The 16,991-nt window shown below is 38.2% G+C and overlaps 1 protein-coding gene across 7 annotated transcripts in view; it reads right to left on the bottom strand.

Moving 5' to 3' along the window:
• The window catches only part of LOC105053988 (protein SWOLLEN 1), a 28,497-nt gene extending 11,682 nt beyond the window's left edge, over window positions 1–16,815 (bottom strand). For 3 of the 7 annotated variants that reach the window (XR_012135502.1, XR_012135499.1, XM_010935353.3), the window contains exons 1-13: window positions 16,471–16,815; window positions 9,566–11,532; window positions 9,159–9,452; window positions 8,361–8,513; window positions 6,976–7,397; window positions 6,399–6,829; window positions 6,268–6,320; window positions 6,067–6,174; window positions 4,371–5,984; window positions 4,174–4,271; window positions 3,131–3,239; window positions 2,739–2,919; window positions 1,595–1,662 (exon numbers count right to left, since the gene is read on the bottom strand). Coding sequence is in view for 2 of the 7 variants with exons in the window: in XM_010935353.3 (XP_010933655.1) it covers window positions 1,595–1,662; window positions 2,739–2,919; window positions 3,131–3,239; window positions 4,174–4,271; window positions 4,371–5,984; window positions 6,067–6,174; window positions 6,268–6,320; window positions 6,399–6,829; window positions 6,976–7,397; window positions 8,361–8,513; window positions 9,159–9,452; window positions 9,566–11,522 (5,488 nt within the window). In the remaining 5 variants the exon portion in view is untranslated. Of the gene's footprint in view, window positions 1–1,594; window positions 1,663–2,738; window positions 2,920–3,130; window positions 3,240–4,173; window positions 4,272–4,370; window positions 5,985–6,066; window positions 6,175–6,267; window positions 6,321–6,398; window positions 6,830–6,975; window positions 7,398–8,360; window positions 8,514–9,158; window positions 9,453–9,565; window positions 11,539–16,335; window positions 16,384–16,470 lie in introns of those variants that run through there. The other 4 variants (XR_012135501.1, XM_073246077.1, XR_012135500.1 and 1 more) reach the window with 3 other exon arrangements.
• Window positions 16,816–16,991: the final 176 nt, after the last annotated feature.

The raw sequence follows: 16,991 nt of genomic DNA on the forward strand, positions 1-16,991 counted from the left end.
TAATAATCATTATCATATTAATATTAGTCATTATAATAATATATTATAAATATATATTTATAATTGCAATAATATATCTAATTGTTGTGACATACCACATTATTTTATAATGGTGTAAAGTTGTAGTAATTACTGTTATATTATAATTATGAAATAGTATAACAATTATTATAGTATAACAGAAAAGTAAACAGTTTGCTATTTCCAAGGGGGGGTAACCTGACAACATCATTTGCAAGGTTACCATATAATCAAACAGATGCAATTGAATTTGCAGTTTTCAATTACAGACGATCCAACAGAAACAATTTTTGCAATTCCAAGTGCAGCCCAGATGCCAATTTTTGCAATTCCAATTGCATACAATTGGATTGGAGACAAACAAACCACCCCTAAATACCATAGACATGTATTATTCAATGTTAGATTATTAATTCTTAGAAGGATGAGTTAAATCTAGTGTCTTCTGATGTAGCATGCCATAATTTCCTGTAATCTAGTATTAATTGGTTTATAAAAATATATAGTTTTAGTTCCATTTGGTTTACATCAAGTTTAGTCCGACTGGGAGCTCAAAAGGAAATGCTTTGGGGTGTTGGTTACGTGTACATGAAAGCTGTCTGGTCCCACTATGGCTGGGTTGGCGACTCCACAACAACAACCCTCCATCTACAGTGTGCACTAATGCCTGATGATGATACCAGTCCATCTTAACAGTTCTGGGGCATTAGATCATAAGATCAAATGGCTGCTTTGGATTTGTCCATTAGATTGCTTGCTTCTTAGGATGGACTTAACAGTTCTGGTGCACAGGACTCTAGTTTGTGGTTCTCTGCAACTGAAGCAAACCACTCTGATGGATTTGCAACCTTTGATCCCATAGTTTAAGATTCTCAATGCTCCACCATTATAACTTGAAAAACTATATGGCAGGCTAATATGTTCTTAGGAAAAACATGACAACACAATTATAACCAGAATACTATTTTTAGGGGTTTTTTTGCCATATGGACGCCTCAAAAATCAGCTATTTGCTTATTCACCCTTCAAGAAGTTGATAGTGCATTTATATCCTACCAACAGTCCGATATTACCAAATGCACCGTTCCTATCATTTTGTCATTAAAACCTTCATCTGGCTAGGTTTAAAAATTTAATTCAGCTTGTCCATTTAGCTCATTTGAAAACTGATTTTTTTTTTTAATATTTAAAGGCAAACATTTGGAATTTTGTGCTAGTAATGAAAAATGGATTTTCCTCTTTTTAATATGCAAATTAAGTCACCAAACACTATCTAAATAGCATTTAAAAAAAGAATCCTTGAGGAGATAAAATGTCAAGATAGTATGGCAAAATTACTATCAAGAGGATGTCATCTAACCACAAGGGGCATATACCGCTTTTCAGATTTTGGCGGTACATATATGCAAGTTTCTTATTTCCTATCGGATATAAGTTTGCATGAAGTCATAAAAAGATACTATATGAGAAAAATTGGTTATGTGTGCATGTTTAACACCTACTCAAATCATATAAAAAGAAGGGCAGATGCCAGCATATTAAGGCATCTGGAATACATCTTCAAGGGATGCACCTGGAAAATGGACGGTCAACTTTGTTTCATCGCCTGGGCTCTTCTCAGCGACAATCCCTTCCCACCAACTGAGCATAAAAACAAACACAAAATTAGGTGAGGATATTTAGGATCTGATACTAAAACAAAATGTTGAAGTAGATAAATGCCATGTAAACATGCACAGTTGAACACATACACATACATATTGGAATCAAAAAAAAAATTATCTGAGTTTTGTTTATGAGTCATGAGACTGACAAGTCAGATTTAAGAAAATCTATATTGAATTAAGGAGAAATGACTGGTAAGGATTGATTTACCAGAGAAATGACCATTAATGACAATGAATGAAAAAGAATTCTTAAATACCAACCCAAAACATGCAGCCCTTTATTTGTTAATTAAACAAAAATTAGGTATCAGAAAATAGAATTGTGTTCTGGTTATTTGGATAAAAGAAGACTTCTCATTATCTGATTCAGAAGGGAAAAAGAAAACAAGAAGAACGCCCACCCAAATTAAGCATTACAAAAAAGAACAAAAATTTGAGTAATTAGAGGAAGCAAAAAAAAAAAGGCAGAAAGCTCTGCTTACCTGATTATTTTTTAAAACAGTGAAAAGTGCATGCCCAAATTTTGAAAGGAAAAAAAAAACAATGGAACTTTAACAACAGGACTTCTCCATCTAGATGCATTGTCTTTATGGATCAAATAATAGTCCACTAAAGTTTGAAGACATTTTACAAACCAGCATTCAACCTGAATTAGCTCTCTTAAAATGGCACCAAACTCTTAGATGAGTCAACTTCAGGCATGAGACGGGGAACAACCACAGTACCTAGAAATCATATTGGCAGGTAATGGTAACCAATGTAGCATAAACCTATTCAATCATGGGAACCCTCCAAGATGTCCTTGGACAAGGACAAAGTCTAAATGAAGAGAAATATGACATTGGCAGCAGATCCATGTCAGATGCACAACTAAAAAGGAAAATGGAACAAGTTCTGAACAAAAATATTTAAAAATTTAAAGATGAGGAGACCACAATTTAGAATTGCAAAAATGAAGACCATGAAAGTTGAGGCATGATCACCAACTTCCAATGATCCCAAAGTTAACCAAATAGAGCAAAATCAAGAAATACAATAAAGCATGCTCACCCATCCCGTATCCATGCATCTACCCTATCTCCAACTGCCCAAGCATAATTCCCCACAGCCTCTCTACGCCGCTTCCTTGTTCCTTCAGGTTTCACAGCAGTTATAGGATGAGCAACACGTATTCTAGGAGCTTTATCTTTTCCACTCTCAAGTGGTATCCACTCTGTCAGCTGACCAGAGCCTGCATACAACGAAAGTGGTTTAGTGATAAAAACAAACCAACGACAAGGGAGTGGAGATAGTCCACTTATATAATCAAAGATGCAGAATGGAGTAGCTTCAATTAATTTATGAAACCAATATTAAATTCTCATAAATCAGAGGATTCTGATACCCAATAGTTTTCTCCTCAACAAAGATGTATCTGGTGCCATTTAAAAACAGCTGTTTACCTTCATCGGGAACAAGATCATTGTAGCAGACCAATGCTTTACCATCTTTAACATCAAGAACCTGTGCAGAAAACCAAACCCCTCTGTGACCATCCTCACCAGCCACAACCTGAAATATTCAAAATAAAAGTATCAAGTAATCCTTGTGGAAATTTCAAAGGCCGTACAAGAACTAAGAGTAACAAAGGAAACATTTCTTCCTACCAGATTGCAAAATTAAAAACATATCAGAAAAGATGAGATAAACAAGAAAAAACAAATAGATGCTGCAGCCCAAGCAACCTCAGAAGCAGCCACACTCAGGTGGGCCACTTGTCACACAGGGTCCAACCACCTAGGCATCCAGCCCAGGTGGCCTAGCTTCTTAGCATGCAATCAAGCAAGCTGCCTAGACCTAGTCAGCTAGTGCAGGTTATAAGTCCTTACCTCTCCCACTAATGTCTTAAAGCCAGAACGTATATGACTCACAAGTGAAAGACATACCAATTATTTCCAACTTTCAGTTAAAATTATTCATCATTAAGTAGAGTTGCTGGTTGAAGTTCTTAAACTACGAAGCATGTTTTGGGACAGATGAATAAAATTGCTGAATAATTTATCCATATTATATTAAAATAAATGACTTGAGTCCGCTTGTCTATTAACTTATTCCCAAAATTGTCTTTTTCTTATTAAAGTAAAACCTTAAGAATTGTATTCTAATGGCACATTGTGTAGACATTACAAAAAATTGTGTCTAAATTGCTTAATTACTTCTCCATACTTAAAGCAATCTTATCTCTTTCAAACACTATCACACAGGACTCAAAGGAATGTCGATAAATCTCAAATGTTCTGTTATGTTTCTATGCACACATCTGCAAATACCATGTCTTCCTAAACTAACATAGGTCCTCACATAAATGTATATGTATTTCCAACAAATTTTTCTTTCTTCCAAGAAATTTAGGATTTTCATTTCCTTCAACACCATATGCAGAAATTATGAACTCTATAGTGATGCTGGTTGGAAGAGCAAAATTACAATAAGAATAAGCTTATACCTCAACAAGAGTTCCCTTTTGGATGCTATTTCCTTTAAGATTACTTGCCCCAGAATCTCTTTCAAGTCTATCAGTTGGAACAGTTACTGATGTGATTCCTAATTGTAGAGAAAGCCCAAATATCAACCAAATTGAAGTCTTCCAATATTCCATCTGCAGTAATCACAATTTTTTGAAAGATTGCAAGTTTAGCATACCTATGTTATTTTCCTCTGATTGTGTGGCCTGATCACTACGGGAAGTTATTCCCTCTTCATCGGTAATTTTCTGTATCTCTCTATGACCTGATGATCGCTTAGTAGATTGTTTAACAGGTATGTCATGATCACCAGGCACAAGCATACCCAAATTCTCCTCTTGGTGCAAGCCATTTGTTTTTGTATGTTTCTCAATGGTTGTGTGTTGAACTTTCCAATAACCTTCAGGACCAGCTTCCACCAAATCACTGATAGTAAATGGTAAGGGATCCCCCATCGCAATGATCATTCCTGCCTGTGAAACCGCTTCTGCAGCCAGTTCTGCAGCTTTCAATATGGCACCTAAGTTCTCTGCTCGTTTTGTGGCAGCAGAAGCTGCTTCCACCCTTCTTCTAGCAGCCTCTCGTGCAGCAGAAATGATAGAACTAGATCCATTGATCTTGTCCTTGCCTTTCAAGATTGAAACAGGAGTTAACCTTGCCAAATCCTTTCCTACATCAAGGCCAGCTTCAGAATTTTGACCAGGATGTCCTGTTTTGGCAGAACTCAGAGCTTCATCTGCCACCATCTTAGCCTGCAAAGCAGCCTCAGATGCAACCTTAGCAGCTTCTGCAGCCACTTTTGCAACAGAAGCAGCTGCTGCAGCTGCAACGGCTGCAGATATAAGTTTCTCTTCAATTTCTGCAACCAAGCCAGATTTCTTTTGGACAGCTAACTGACTCCATATTCCTTGGCTGTGCCGGAAGGCAGCAGCAGCATGAGCAGCAGCAGCTTCTGCTTGCAGTTCTGAGTGCTCAATTCTATTGCACGTCTCCTCAGAAATGATGACCCTCTGTTCAGCATTACCACTGCCAACTATCTGATAATGAGCAGGAGAGGTAATGTGAGATGAAGCTGAAACAAGACTGCCAGATGCAGTGGATAAAGGGAAGCCTCCAGAAGTTGGTAGATGCTTAGAAACAGCAGGAGCGGAAGCAGGTTCGGTTTGAGGTTGAGAAGCCAAAAACATTGGCCCAAGCTCTTCAGGCACTGAACCCTTCTTCCTCTTTCTGGACTTCTGAGCACTAGATACATTCCTCGTATTTGCAGAAATTGCCGACTTATTTTGGCTTTCAACCTGCACAACAGATGTTGCAGAAACACTCATAGGAGCCTGAGTAGGCAGCAAAGTATTCGGGTACGCAAGCTGCACATTGGAGGCATGGGGTGTAGCTGAATCTCTCAAAGGTGTTCCTCGAATTGTTTCGGCAACAGGTGTTGCAGAATATTGTGAGCTAGCATCTAAAGTTGGACTTTGTGATGAAACAACCCAGGAACCAGGACGAGGGGTCAGAGAAAACAATGGTGTAGTGTTGCCTGTATATTGCCTCAATTGGGAAGATTGATATGAATGCAAGGGAGATACAGCCTGATTAAAGTCTAGACGTGTGCCTCTTTGTACATTAGAAGCTAAGGCATCATGAGAAGAAATACTCCACAAAGGCGATGGCAGAGACATTGTGGAATTTACAGTACTTGAAGGCACAACCTTGATGCCACTTTGGCTAGCAGGGGTACTGAAGGCCTTGCTTTGAAGTGGACTGGACTTTGTTGCCTGCTCAGTAATCCTAACACCTGCAAATGTCAATCACCCCAACCAATCATATAGTAATCAGATATATTAGTTAACAAAAACAAATTTCTAGACAAAAATTACCTGAATGAGAATGTATAGGTGTTTCAAAAATATTGAGAGGTGATTTCTGATTCTGAAACCTTGCTGTAGCAGCACGCCACACTCCCTCCCATACACTCCTTCCACCATCTATTTGTTCATCAGCAATGATCCATCAGAATCAAATAGGCTAAGATGCATGTCTAAAAAGTTTCATTAATTATGTTTTGCCCAAATACCCACCAGTTCCTCCAAATGCCGATAACATACAAGCCTCGTCTGGTGGGATACCTTGACTGCAGCAACATATTAAAACATTTTAACAATAACTCAATAAATATAAAAATAATCAACAAACAGAGCTTACAACTCACATTAATGATCCATAAACAAATATTTGTGCACGCAATTGAACTTGCTGTAAATCTGTGAAAGGCTGGTGAATCAATGCTGCACTAGACACTGAAGTATTCAAGTCAGGCAAAATAGATGTCTGAACAGCCAGAGAACAAGAAGCCTTCATCTTGCTGCTCTCAACATTGGGGACTTGTCGCATCTCCTCCAACCGCATGTTGCTGCTTATGGTAGCATCGCGGGTAGGAGAGGTGCTGCATGTATTCCTTTCCCTTCCTTTTGCCTGCTTTGGTGGAGTTTCTTTCGCAGTCCTTTTTGATGTGCTTACTTTTCCAGTTCCACGCCCAGATACTTGCTCACTTTTAACATCACCAGTGGTATTGGTGGTGGTTCTTTGTGGACGTCTTTCTTCAGATTCTTTTAGACCACCTTGAGAATTCTCTTTTGAGACCTTAGAATTGGATTGCAAAAGCCACAAATAGTTAAAAGACTTACAGTCTTCAGGAAAACAATAAGACATAAAATATAAGCTATTTAAATTAAAGAATAAAAAGAAGATCCTGTACTAGCTCAAGAGAGAGATAGAAAACCAGTTACCTGAGGAAGTTCCAAAGAATGCATACTGGAAAAGGGTTTCCAGTTATTGGCAGTGGTTTTTTCTGACAACTCTGCTAATGATCCAACCTCAAATGTAAAGCTTCTATCATCTTCAGATGCAGTACCATCCTTAGAATCACGATCACTGGATTTGACTTCACCAGCACTTGCTATTGTCTCAGAAGATAGATGAGGCAAGTCATCTGCAGCAGCACTGCTACGCTCCAAACCTCCTCTACTACCCTCTTGATACCCCACTCCACCTTGAGAATGTTCAGTGCAACTGATGACTGTGGGTGAACCACAACTTGGCTCAAACGAACTCTGAATACCACTTCCAGGTTCCAGCAGCTGCAAGTCAGCATTACTTCTAGGCACAGTGGACTGAGGAGATCTGTTTGTATGGCCATTTGATGCATCACCTGCAACAAGGCAAGCAGGGCAACTATCATAATGCCCAATCTTGTTGAACTACACTTACTAAAGAACCAGCAAAACAACACATGAAAAACAGGCATTCACTTATCTGACAAGCACTGGGCATGTGCAATGCACATGATAAGTGAATAAAGAACAGTTGTAAATAGATTAAAAGGATAAGAGATAGGAGTCCATTGAGATGGTCTGTGGTTTCTTTGGATTGCATAATTTTTTCTTTTTCCCAGAGAGAGAGAGAGAGAGAGAGAGAGAGAGAGAGAGAGAAGATATGTAATAGGAAAGGATTTCTTCAGGATTGAGCCAATTTCCAGAGAGTTATTTTTTTTCCTTTCTTTCTCCTTCTCCGTGCTAGGATCTCTCACATGGTGACACATGAGAGAGTTGAAAGTTCACAGCAGCCATGAGGACTTTCCACTATATAATACTACATAGATATGCTACAATAAATATCACCTGTATTAAATTAGCTGCATCTACAACGGATGCCCCACACACAGGGATGCATGTGGGACAGGCCTCAGTCAAGGATTACCAAAATTCTGAATAGGACTGACACATGTCCTAGCCCAAGCAATATTAAAATTGCCCACAACCCAGCCATCTACATCACTACCCACCTACATACTGAACTTGATATGTAGCACCCGATATTAACTTGAATTCAGGAAGTCAAGTAAAAACAGTGAGTACAGCGATTTAGGGTACACAAAAGGAAATCTAGCTACCATGTCTATGTACGAACTTGCTATATAATACATTTAATCTATCATTTGATCAAAAATAAAAATTCAAGTTCTTTTTTTCTCAATCAATAGAGACAAATTAATCTATACACATGATCTTTTAATTCCTAACTTTCATAAAACAGATATTAGTGGCAAAAAGATTGATACGTCAAAATCTGATTTATCAACTTGTGAAACATTTAAAATGAAAAGGCAACTCACAGTTGCCAACAAGATTCTGCTTATCATCATTATCTCCTGGAGTTAAATTAGCTTCACTATTTTGCTGTCCACTTTGGCATATACCAGGAGAACACTCCTGTGCAGATGGATGTACAGGCATCGGCTGCTTCTCATCATTCTTGGTGATTTCTGCTGTAAAGAAAGCAACATTGTTTAAATAGAAGCCATCATTCATGATACATATTCAAGCAAGCATACTTACATGATAGAAATAAAAAAAGAAGCAGAGTCGAACTTCCTGCCACAGTAACAACAATATAACTATTCCCCCCTGCACCCCCACCGACCAACCAGATCCAACCCAAAGAACTAAGGTAATATCTTCATTAGTTTTACCCACCTATGGCACTGCCAACATCCATCGAGATTACTTCCTCATTCTCTCAAGATGAAAAAAATTAGATAAATCTCACACATACTTTCCTTCGGGGGAAAAGAGGAAAACACGAGTCCCTTCAAACTGGTCAAGATGATCATGCGTGACTAAGTTAGCTATAGATCACAAGTTTGTCCTCGTGTTCTATAGAAACACAATTTTTTTACAGGAAAAGACTGACCAAGAAGTTGCAGCTTATAATGGAATATTAAAATTACATTGTTCAGGATCATCTGACAAATGCTCATGTGATACTTGAGAATTCATGTTACCCTTCAAAACTAACAAAGACCACCAGCAGCTGCTCCACAAATATATGAATAAGCTCCATCATTTTAGAAATTGGATTTCTAAATTTATCCATGACTAATATTATTTAGCAAAATAACAGATAAGATTACCTGAGTCATCCAGAACCATCTTTATTGGTGATGAGCCATCCAGAACTACATCAGCAACTGTAGATGTCTCACTTGATATTTTGAAATCTAAGTTACTCCTTGTAACTGATGCTGAGATTTTCACATCATTCTCATCAGAATGGAAACACTCTGATGCAGGTAAAGGTGACACAGCTGCTACTTTCTGTCCTACAACCACATCAACTGCAAGAGCATCTTCAGAACATGACTGGTGGAGAACAGCCGAATTATTGAGTGAAGTTGACTCAACACCAACTGTAGCAGGATCAGCGACTGATCAAAAGCACATGCACATCAGTTCCAAAAATGAAGAACTGTGCCTCCAAAATTAAATCAATTATCAAAAAGAGAAGTATTCAAAATGAAAGGGAAAAAGCAATATTTACCAGATTCATCCTGAATTAGTTTCCTGACTGATGAACCATCTGTTGCCATACCAGGATTTTGGTCTGTAAATGAGGCCTCTTCCATCTTCTCAGTGACATTAGAAGTGTCAGCTCTAAAATTTGCACCACATGAATCAATGGATGGTGCTGTGTATTCCTTTCCAATAGCAGAAATATCCGGAGGAATCACAACATCAACATTAGACTCAACCTCTGAAATACAAGCTTTTTTAATCTCAATTGATTTGTCATGAGTGGAAGATAAGACCTTTACTTCTGCATCATGCTGTAAAGCAGGCAAAGGAGATGCTTTTAATGAAGCATCTTCTGAAGCACTCAATGTAACACTTGATTCCTCTGTAGTATGTATAAGATCTTCATCCTCTACACTCTTTTCTATGACAATGGGTTTAGAATTATGAGAATCATTGTTGTTTTTGTCAGATAACTGGTCTTCAAGATTTTGCTTTTCTTCAATGACTTCCTTAAAAGAAGCAAGTTTTTTTTCCTCTCCAAAATGAGTGACATTTGTGTTTTTAATTGGCACAGTACTTACATGAAAGTCATCATCTTTAGAAAGAAATTTAGTTTCATTATGGCTGACATTTTTAGATGTTTCCGTCATATGAGGCACCTTCTCCATATTTTCATTGCTGACTTCAATAGAATGCCTCTCAATTTCCCTATCTCCTTCCACCTCTAAAGAAGACTTCTCATTCATGTTTGCCACAACTTTATCACCTGTCTCACTATCTCTGTTCAAGGCCTTACCCTGGTAAGCAATAGCTTCCAATAGTCCATCAGAGTTCTCAGAAAATGCAGGCACATTGCACCCTTCATTTAGATACACCAAAGAGCCCATAGATGGATCCAAACACGTAGAATCCTTTATCCTGCAAAAATCATTGTTGAGTGAATGGCCTTCAGAATGATGATCATCCACTCTACCATCTCTGCATGTAATCTGGTTATATGCTTTCTGAAGATTATCAGGTTGGAGACCTTCTGATTTCTCAAGCATGCCAACCTCTTTGTTTTCCTCCATTATTTGCTCTGACAATGACTGATTTTTCAGCTTCCCAGCACCCACACCAGATTTATCAATGGATACAGCTGCAGGGTCATCTTCAGTATTCCTGCATTCAGAACTTGCTTTAGTGCCTCCACTTGGAGCACAACCATGATCATCAGGTGTGCTCTTCCTCATGAATGCATTATCCAAAGAATCATCATTCTGAACACTCTCAAAAAACTCATTAATAACTTCATCAGAAGGTTTATCAGGACTATGTTGCTCAGCAACAACCTTTCCATCCAAGTTAAACTTCTCATCTGACGAACTTATGTCCCTGCCTTTTTCAGATTTCTCATCCTTGGAAGTTTGAGACATACCTTCAACCTGAGGCTGATCCCTAAATGCATTCTTATCTGACCCTGAAAGGATATTATTAGACTTATCAGCCAGTGGGCTAGGACCTGAGTGCACAATATCACCCAGGCAAGAGTTCTGCGAATCATCCTGTCTTATCAAGGGATCCATTTGATCATCTATCCCATTCAATTGATCATGCATATCTGCCTCTCCAATGACAGCTTTGTTGTTTACCATCTCATCCTCTCCAACAGATTTCAATAACATCTCCACAGATTCGGAAGATGTAGCCTCGGACCAGACATTATTATGCCTAGAAATGCAGCAAGATTCAGCAGCACTTGAACCAAATTCTATTGCACTACTTCCCGGTGAAAAGTCCTTTATCCAATTATTTTCTTGACCTTGTATGCCAAGTAAAACCTCTGGTTCAACCAAACTGTCAAACCTCAGATTAAGCTGCAGGTGTTCATCAAAATCAAATTTTGGTAGAGCAAATGACCTCAAGCTTGGAGGAAATTTGCTGCTGTCCTCTCCACCTAGTTGAAAATTCTGGCTTTGAAAATCATAATCATCATAATCCATGGATGAATCCCTGCAACAAATTGAAATGTATATATGCAGGGTAAAGTACACAGAGTAAGCCCACAAATAAGTTGGCCAGCTATGAAAAACCTTCTACTTGGAAAACTTAGTGACAGCTTTACGGTAGAAGTTATAGAGGTATAAACAATTCTAGTCATTCTATACAAGCACCAGTCTATTGAGAAAATGGAATGCACTGTGCTTGTAATCATAAAAGATATTGCTCAATTATATCCATAATATATTTTTTCAAGCTAATGGAGTACTTGAGAGAATACAAACCAGGCACATAAAACCATTGAAAACACCTTATACAACTACTTACATGCACATAAAAAATTTGTAGGACAGTCCTAATTTATGTTCGGCCTTCTTCACACCTCATTTACTTGACCATCCAGATTGGTTTCAACAAAACCCTTATCCTACCATCATCCAGACAGGCACAGCTCCATGACAATGGTTTACCCATGGGCCATATTTCATTTCTTTATCATCCCTTTTACCCATTGACAAGTTCATAACTGATTCATAAACATAAATGTTTATAAGATTCAGGAAAGAGATCCATACAGTAAAGCAAGATGCTACTGAAAAAGAAAGTAGCATGGTAGAATTGGTTAAGTAACAAGGACCATAAGATCCTCTTTGCAGGGTGATGAGTTTAGTTTCAGCCGAAACCAAGCAATGTGTTGACCTTAACCGGTAGGCAAAAATGCTTCCAAAAGATTGTAGACAACCTAATACTTACATATGAACTATGAAGGTACCAAAACAACTTTGGCCCAAAAAATACCTAATAAGCAATTCAAATTATTGTGATGAAACCTGACAGTTCTATTCATCTGTAAAAACAGCATATACACGTCTATACAAGCTTTGAAATATGTTGCAAACCACAACCACTAACATGTTTCAACTGTGAAGAATTGTAACTCCAGAAAAAGAATTAGTACACAAGCTTTAACACAAATTGAAACACACTAACATCAGCATATCATAAGTGTGCTAGCATTAATTCCAGAAAGTGAAACTACCCAATTTTGCAATGGAGACTCAAGGTCAGCAGCCATTTCCAGCCTGCTACAGGTTTTTCTTTATGATTTTTCTCTTACCATTAAATAGAAGGGCCATTAGCAGGTATGGTCCTGGCAATCTAAGGTCCTATGAGGGGCAAACTAAGAATGGACCTAACTTTTGGCATTTTTTGCACAAAGTGATCGCCCCAAGACTCAAACCCATGCCATCACGCAACTCAAGGCTTTTACCATTGGATCAAGTAATGACCCCTTAAATTTAATCTTACTATGTTATTTGAATGATATCTATGTACCTTGTTCAAGATGACAAATGCTATCCAATAATGAATTCCTCTGAACAGCTACATCAGTAATATTGTACTGGATATTTCCAAAATAGCAGACACATACTAGCAAACTACCCTAGTTTTATGTATGCTTTATTGTTATAGTTTACCTCATTTGTTATTTTTCAAGTTTAATATTTTTTGCTTCAAAAGTTTTCAACTTTTAATCAGTCTTGCATTCGAATTATTCCTTTTTGCTCCAAAAAGTATTTACTGCAGGCCAACTAGTTCATCAAGACACAACCTAAATTAAAGTTTCAATTGTCATTTAGTTAAATCCCAGTTCAAAGTTGATCATGCACGAATTTAAACAGCCTACTTCTGCTAATGATCCACAATGGAAATGCTAAGGCAATGCAGAAATACATGCACTAATTTCTCAATCACCACCTCTTGTGCTAAGGGCACCCCTTATGACCCATGTATTCACTTGATAATCAGGTTTCATCCATGGTAATAGAACTACATTACAGTCTGTACCATATATAGCCAATAGATCTACCAGCACAGCTACCTTGCCTTTCTTGGGTTATTGGACCAAGTAGAACTAATCACATTTACAATAATTTGCATTTACTTACCCAAATAACTTATGCCGTGAGAAGAAAATTTGAAACATTGAGGTCTGGAAAAGTGATTGGTCTTGACAGAAAAGTGGTTGGACTTGAAGGAATCCATATTGAGGTTTGGAAGTGTTTAAGTGGCATAGGAGTAAATTGGTTGACTAATAAGATTTTAAATATCAGGAAGATCCCTGACCAAAGGAGAAAGAGCATGATGGTACTACTGTATAAACATAAAGAAGATATTCAAAATTGTTCTAACCATCGTGGTATTAACTCATGAGTCATCCTATCAAACTTTGAGAGAGGGTGACTAAGCACAAAGTGAGATGTGATACAAAAATATCAGAGAAAAAATTTGATTTTATGCCAAGAAAGTCGACTATGGAAGCTATTTTTCCCCTTTGAAGGTTTAAGTATAGAGAAAAGAGACGAGATCTTGACATGATTTTCATTGATTTAGAGAAAGTACAGGGTAAAGTCCCTGAAAAAGTCTTATGAAGCATGTTAAAAATAAAAGGAGTTTCCATAGATATATAAATGTGATTAAAGACTGGCACAATGCAATGGTTACTAGTTTGAGAACTACTGATGATGATGCAAATGAGGTTTACTCCAAGAATCTGCTCAATGTCCTTACCTTTTTGCCCTAGTTATGGATGAGCTTACAAGACATATTCAGGGTGATATTCCTCGATGCATGCTATTTACAGATGATATAATCTGTGGATGAAATTAAAGTCAGGGTTAACTATAAGTTAAAATTACGAAAGAGTGCATTAGAACCCAGGGCTTTTAGACTAGATATGACCCAAATGGAGTACATGAAATGCAATTGCAGTAAATTCAGAAATAGAGATAAAGATGGAGTGATAATTAAGGATCATGAAATTTATAAGAGTGATCATGTTCAGCATTAGGGATCGATTATTCATAATAAAGGGGAGATTAAAGAGACCACCATCTATAGGATTAAAGCTAGCTTGATAAAATGGAGAAATGTAGCTATTATGTGATCATAAAATACCAAATTGAAAGAAGATCTGTACAGGACAGCCACACAACCAGCAATGCTTTATGGTGCAGCATGTTGGGTAGTTAGAAAACAACATATAGACAATATGAGTGTAGCCAAAATGAGAATGTTGAGATGGATATATAGTAATACAAGAAATGACGGAATAAGAAACGAAGTTATTCGTAAGATGTGGAGGCAGCAGCAGTTAAGGACAAATTGAGATAAGAACGACTTTGATGGTTTAGATCGAGGGTTGCACCAGAACAAAAAGGTGAGTTGATATATGTAGAAGAAAAGATGAGCAGAGGTAACTTAAAAGCACATGACAGAAAGTAGTGAGGACGGATTTGATATCTCAACATCTTGCAGAAAGTATGAACCTCAATCGACAAGAATGAAGGGAAAGGATTCGTGTAACCATCCCCAACCAGTTTGGGATTAAGGCTTAATTGAGTCAAGTTGAGTTAATGCTTCTAAGGTCAGGGGACTTAAAGTTATACAAGCATCACCCTCAAATACAGATGCAAATAAATCTTCAATAGGATTATATATAGAAGTAAAGCAATTGTGGCATATTTAGTTGTTTCAGGTTATGATTTGCACCTTAAAACCTTATCATGTCAATTCCACTTTAATTTGACTAGATTTGGGATAAGCAAAACAAACAAATCGCGTGATTGCTCTCTTAACTCCCCTACTAGTGACTAGTGTCAATACCTTCCACTTCAATAAATTTCTACAATCAACAAAATGTATTTAGAGGGTTGACGCAATAATGATATGGAGAAGCTGGAATTGATTCGAACCCTAAAAAATTTAAAACTTAAAAGATGGATGAAACATGAGAACATCTCCAGGTATTCCTAAAATGACATGTCCATATAACACTGTTGTCAACTAATTCTACTTGTATAAGCCTCAAAACTAACTAGTTAACCTAACTGCATCCATGTTAACACTGTTCAATCGATCAAAGTATGTTCAGGTCGTTCTAGCAATGGAAACCAGCTGGTAATTTAATTAGCAGGTGCACAAAATTTTTGAACTGAAATGCCTGATGACAAATGCCAAATTATTAAGCCATCTACTGTTCCCATTAAACAAGTAAAATTAATTAAAAACTTCAAACCTAGCAGCCTACATTGTGAGATCGAAATCGGTTTGGGATCAGCTCAGCAACAAAAAAACCCAGACACATATATCTTTCAGCCTGGATGATGTAACTTCAACTCATCATGCACTTCAGTCTAGTTCAGACCAGAAACTTAATTGTAAGTTGTAACTGATCATCCCATGGTTCTCATGCACTAGAGACACATAAAACGGAAATCAAGGGCATTAAGGACATTAACTAACGTATCATCAACAATACTGTATTCAGCAACTAGACATAACCTTAATCCCCGTAGTATACTTTCTGGTTCACCAGAAAGCATTCTCCGTAGTGAGCTAAATATACTTTCAGCCTAATCTACTGGATGGAGGTCATGTGAAACCAGGGAATTAACGGTCAAAATACCAACAAATAATTTACTCATATGTAGCGCGCGCGCGCAAGAGGAAAGAAATTCAGGGTCATCCAAGACCAAATTTATTGCAATGAAGTACGTCTTAGTAACCCTATTTTCTACCTGAAAAGTGATCGAGTTAAAAGCAACAAAGAAAGAGCAGTAAAGCCATCAGTCCAAAACGAATCAAAAACCAAACTTCTGGACGCAATACAGAATAACCCTAAGCCGAGATAATCGCTTCATTCAAATAAGCTCAATACACAGAGAAAATCGCACAATTTCAAAAAAAAAAACCCTAATTTTCAAGAACGGATAACCGCAAAGGACAACAAGGGTAAAGATTCCCACCACATACCATTGGAATCGAGCAAATGAAACATCCTAATTTTTCTTCCGCGCCAAACCACCGAATTGTCAGAAATAGTGAAACAGTAGGCAAGTGGAGTGAAGAGTGAGAGGCGGTAAAAAGATAGAAAAGAGGCACAAGTACCAGAAAGAGTGTGCCTAGGCATCCACCACCCTCCATCCGGAGACGAAAGCTTGGCTGTCGAGAGTCCGAACCCCAAATCTTACGGCGATCCGCAGGCTCATTTCCCAAGGGACTCGATTGGCATCGGAAGGCTCCCCTCCGGGCACCAAACCCTAGCACCGCGACCCCCCGACATATGCTTCCGACGCGGCGGACGGCGGCGGCGACTCTCTCCGGCGGGTCTCCAAGAATTCTCCGGCGGATCGGAGGGCGGTTTCGGGGCAAACGCGGAGAAAACGTAAAGCCCTTTTCTTTCGCTCCTTTCAAGCTCGCTCGCACACGTTGACGAATCGAAGCGACGAGACTGTGAGAATGGGGGCGAATTTAGTAAGGACGACATTTGAGTGAGGAGAGCGGCCGGAAAGGCACATGCTTTTGTTGGATAATTACGGAAAGACCCCGCATCGTTCCTTCCGCACGTGCGAGATGATGCAAGCGTTTTTTGACTTGCTTGCAGGATCCCAAGCCTGTTTCCCTAGCCA

Source organism: Elaeis guineensis, chromosome 11, assembly GCF_000442705.2.
Source record: "Elaeis guineensis isolate ETL-2024a chromosome 11, EG11, whole genome shotgun sequence".
Taxonomy (NCBI): Eukaryota; Viridiplantae; Streptophyta; class Magnoliopsida; order Arecales; family Arecaceae; genus Elaeis; species Elaeis guineensis.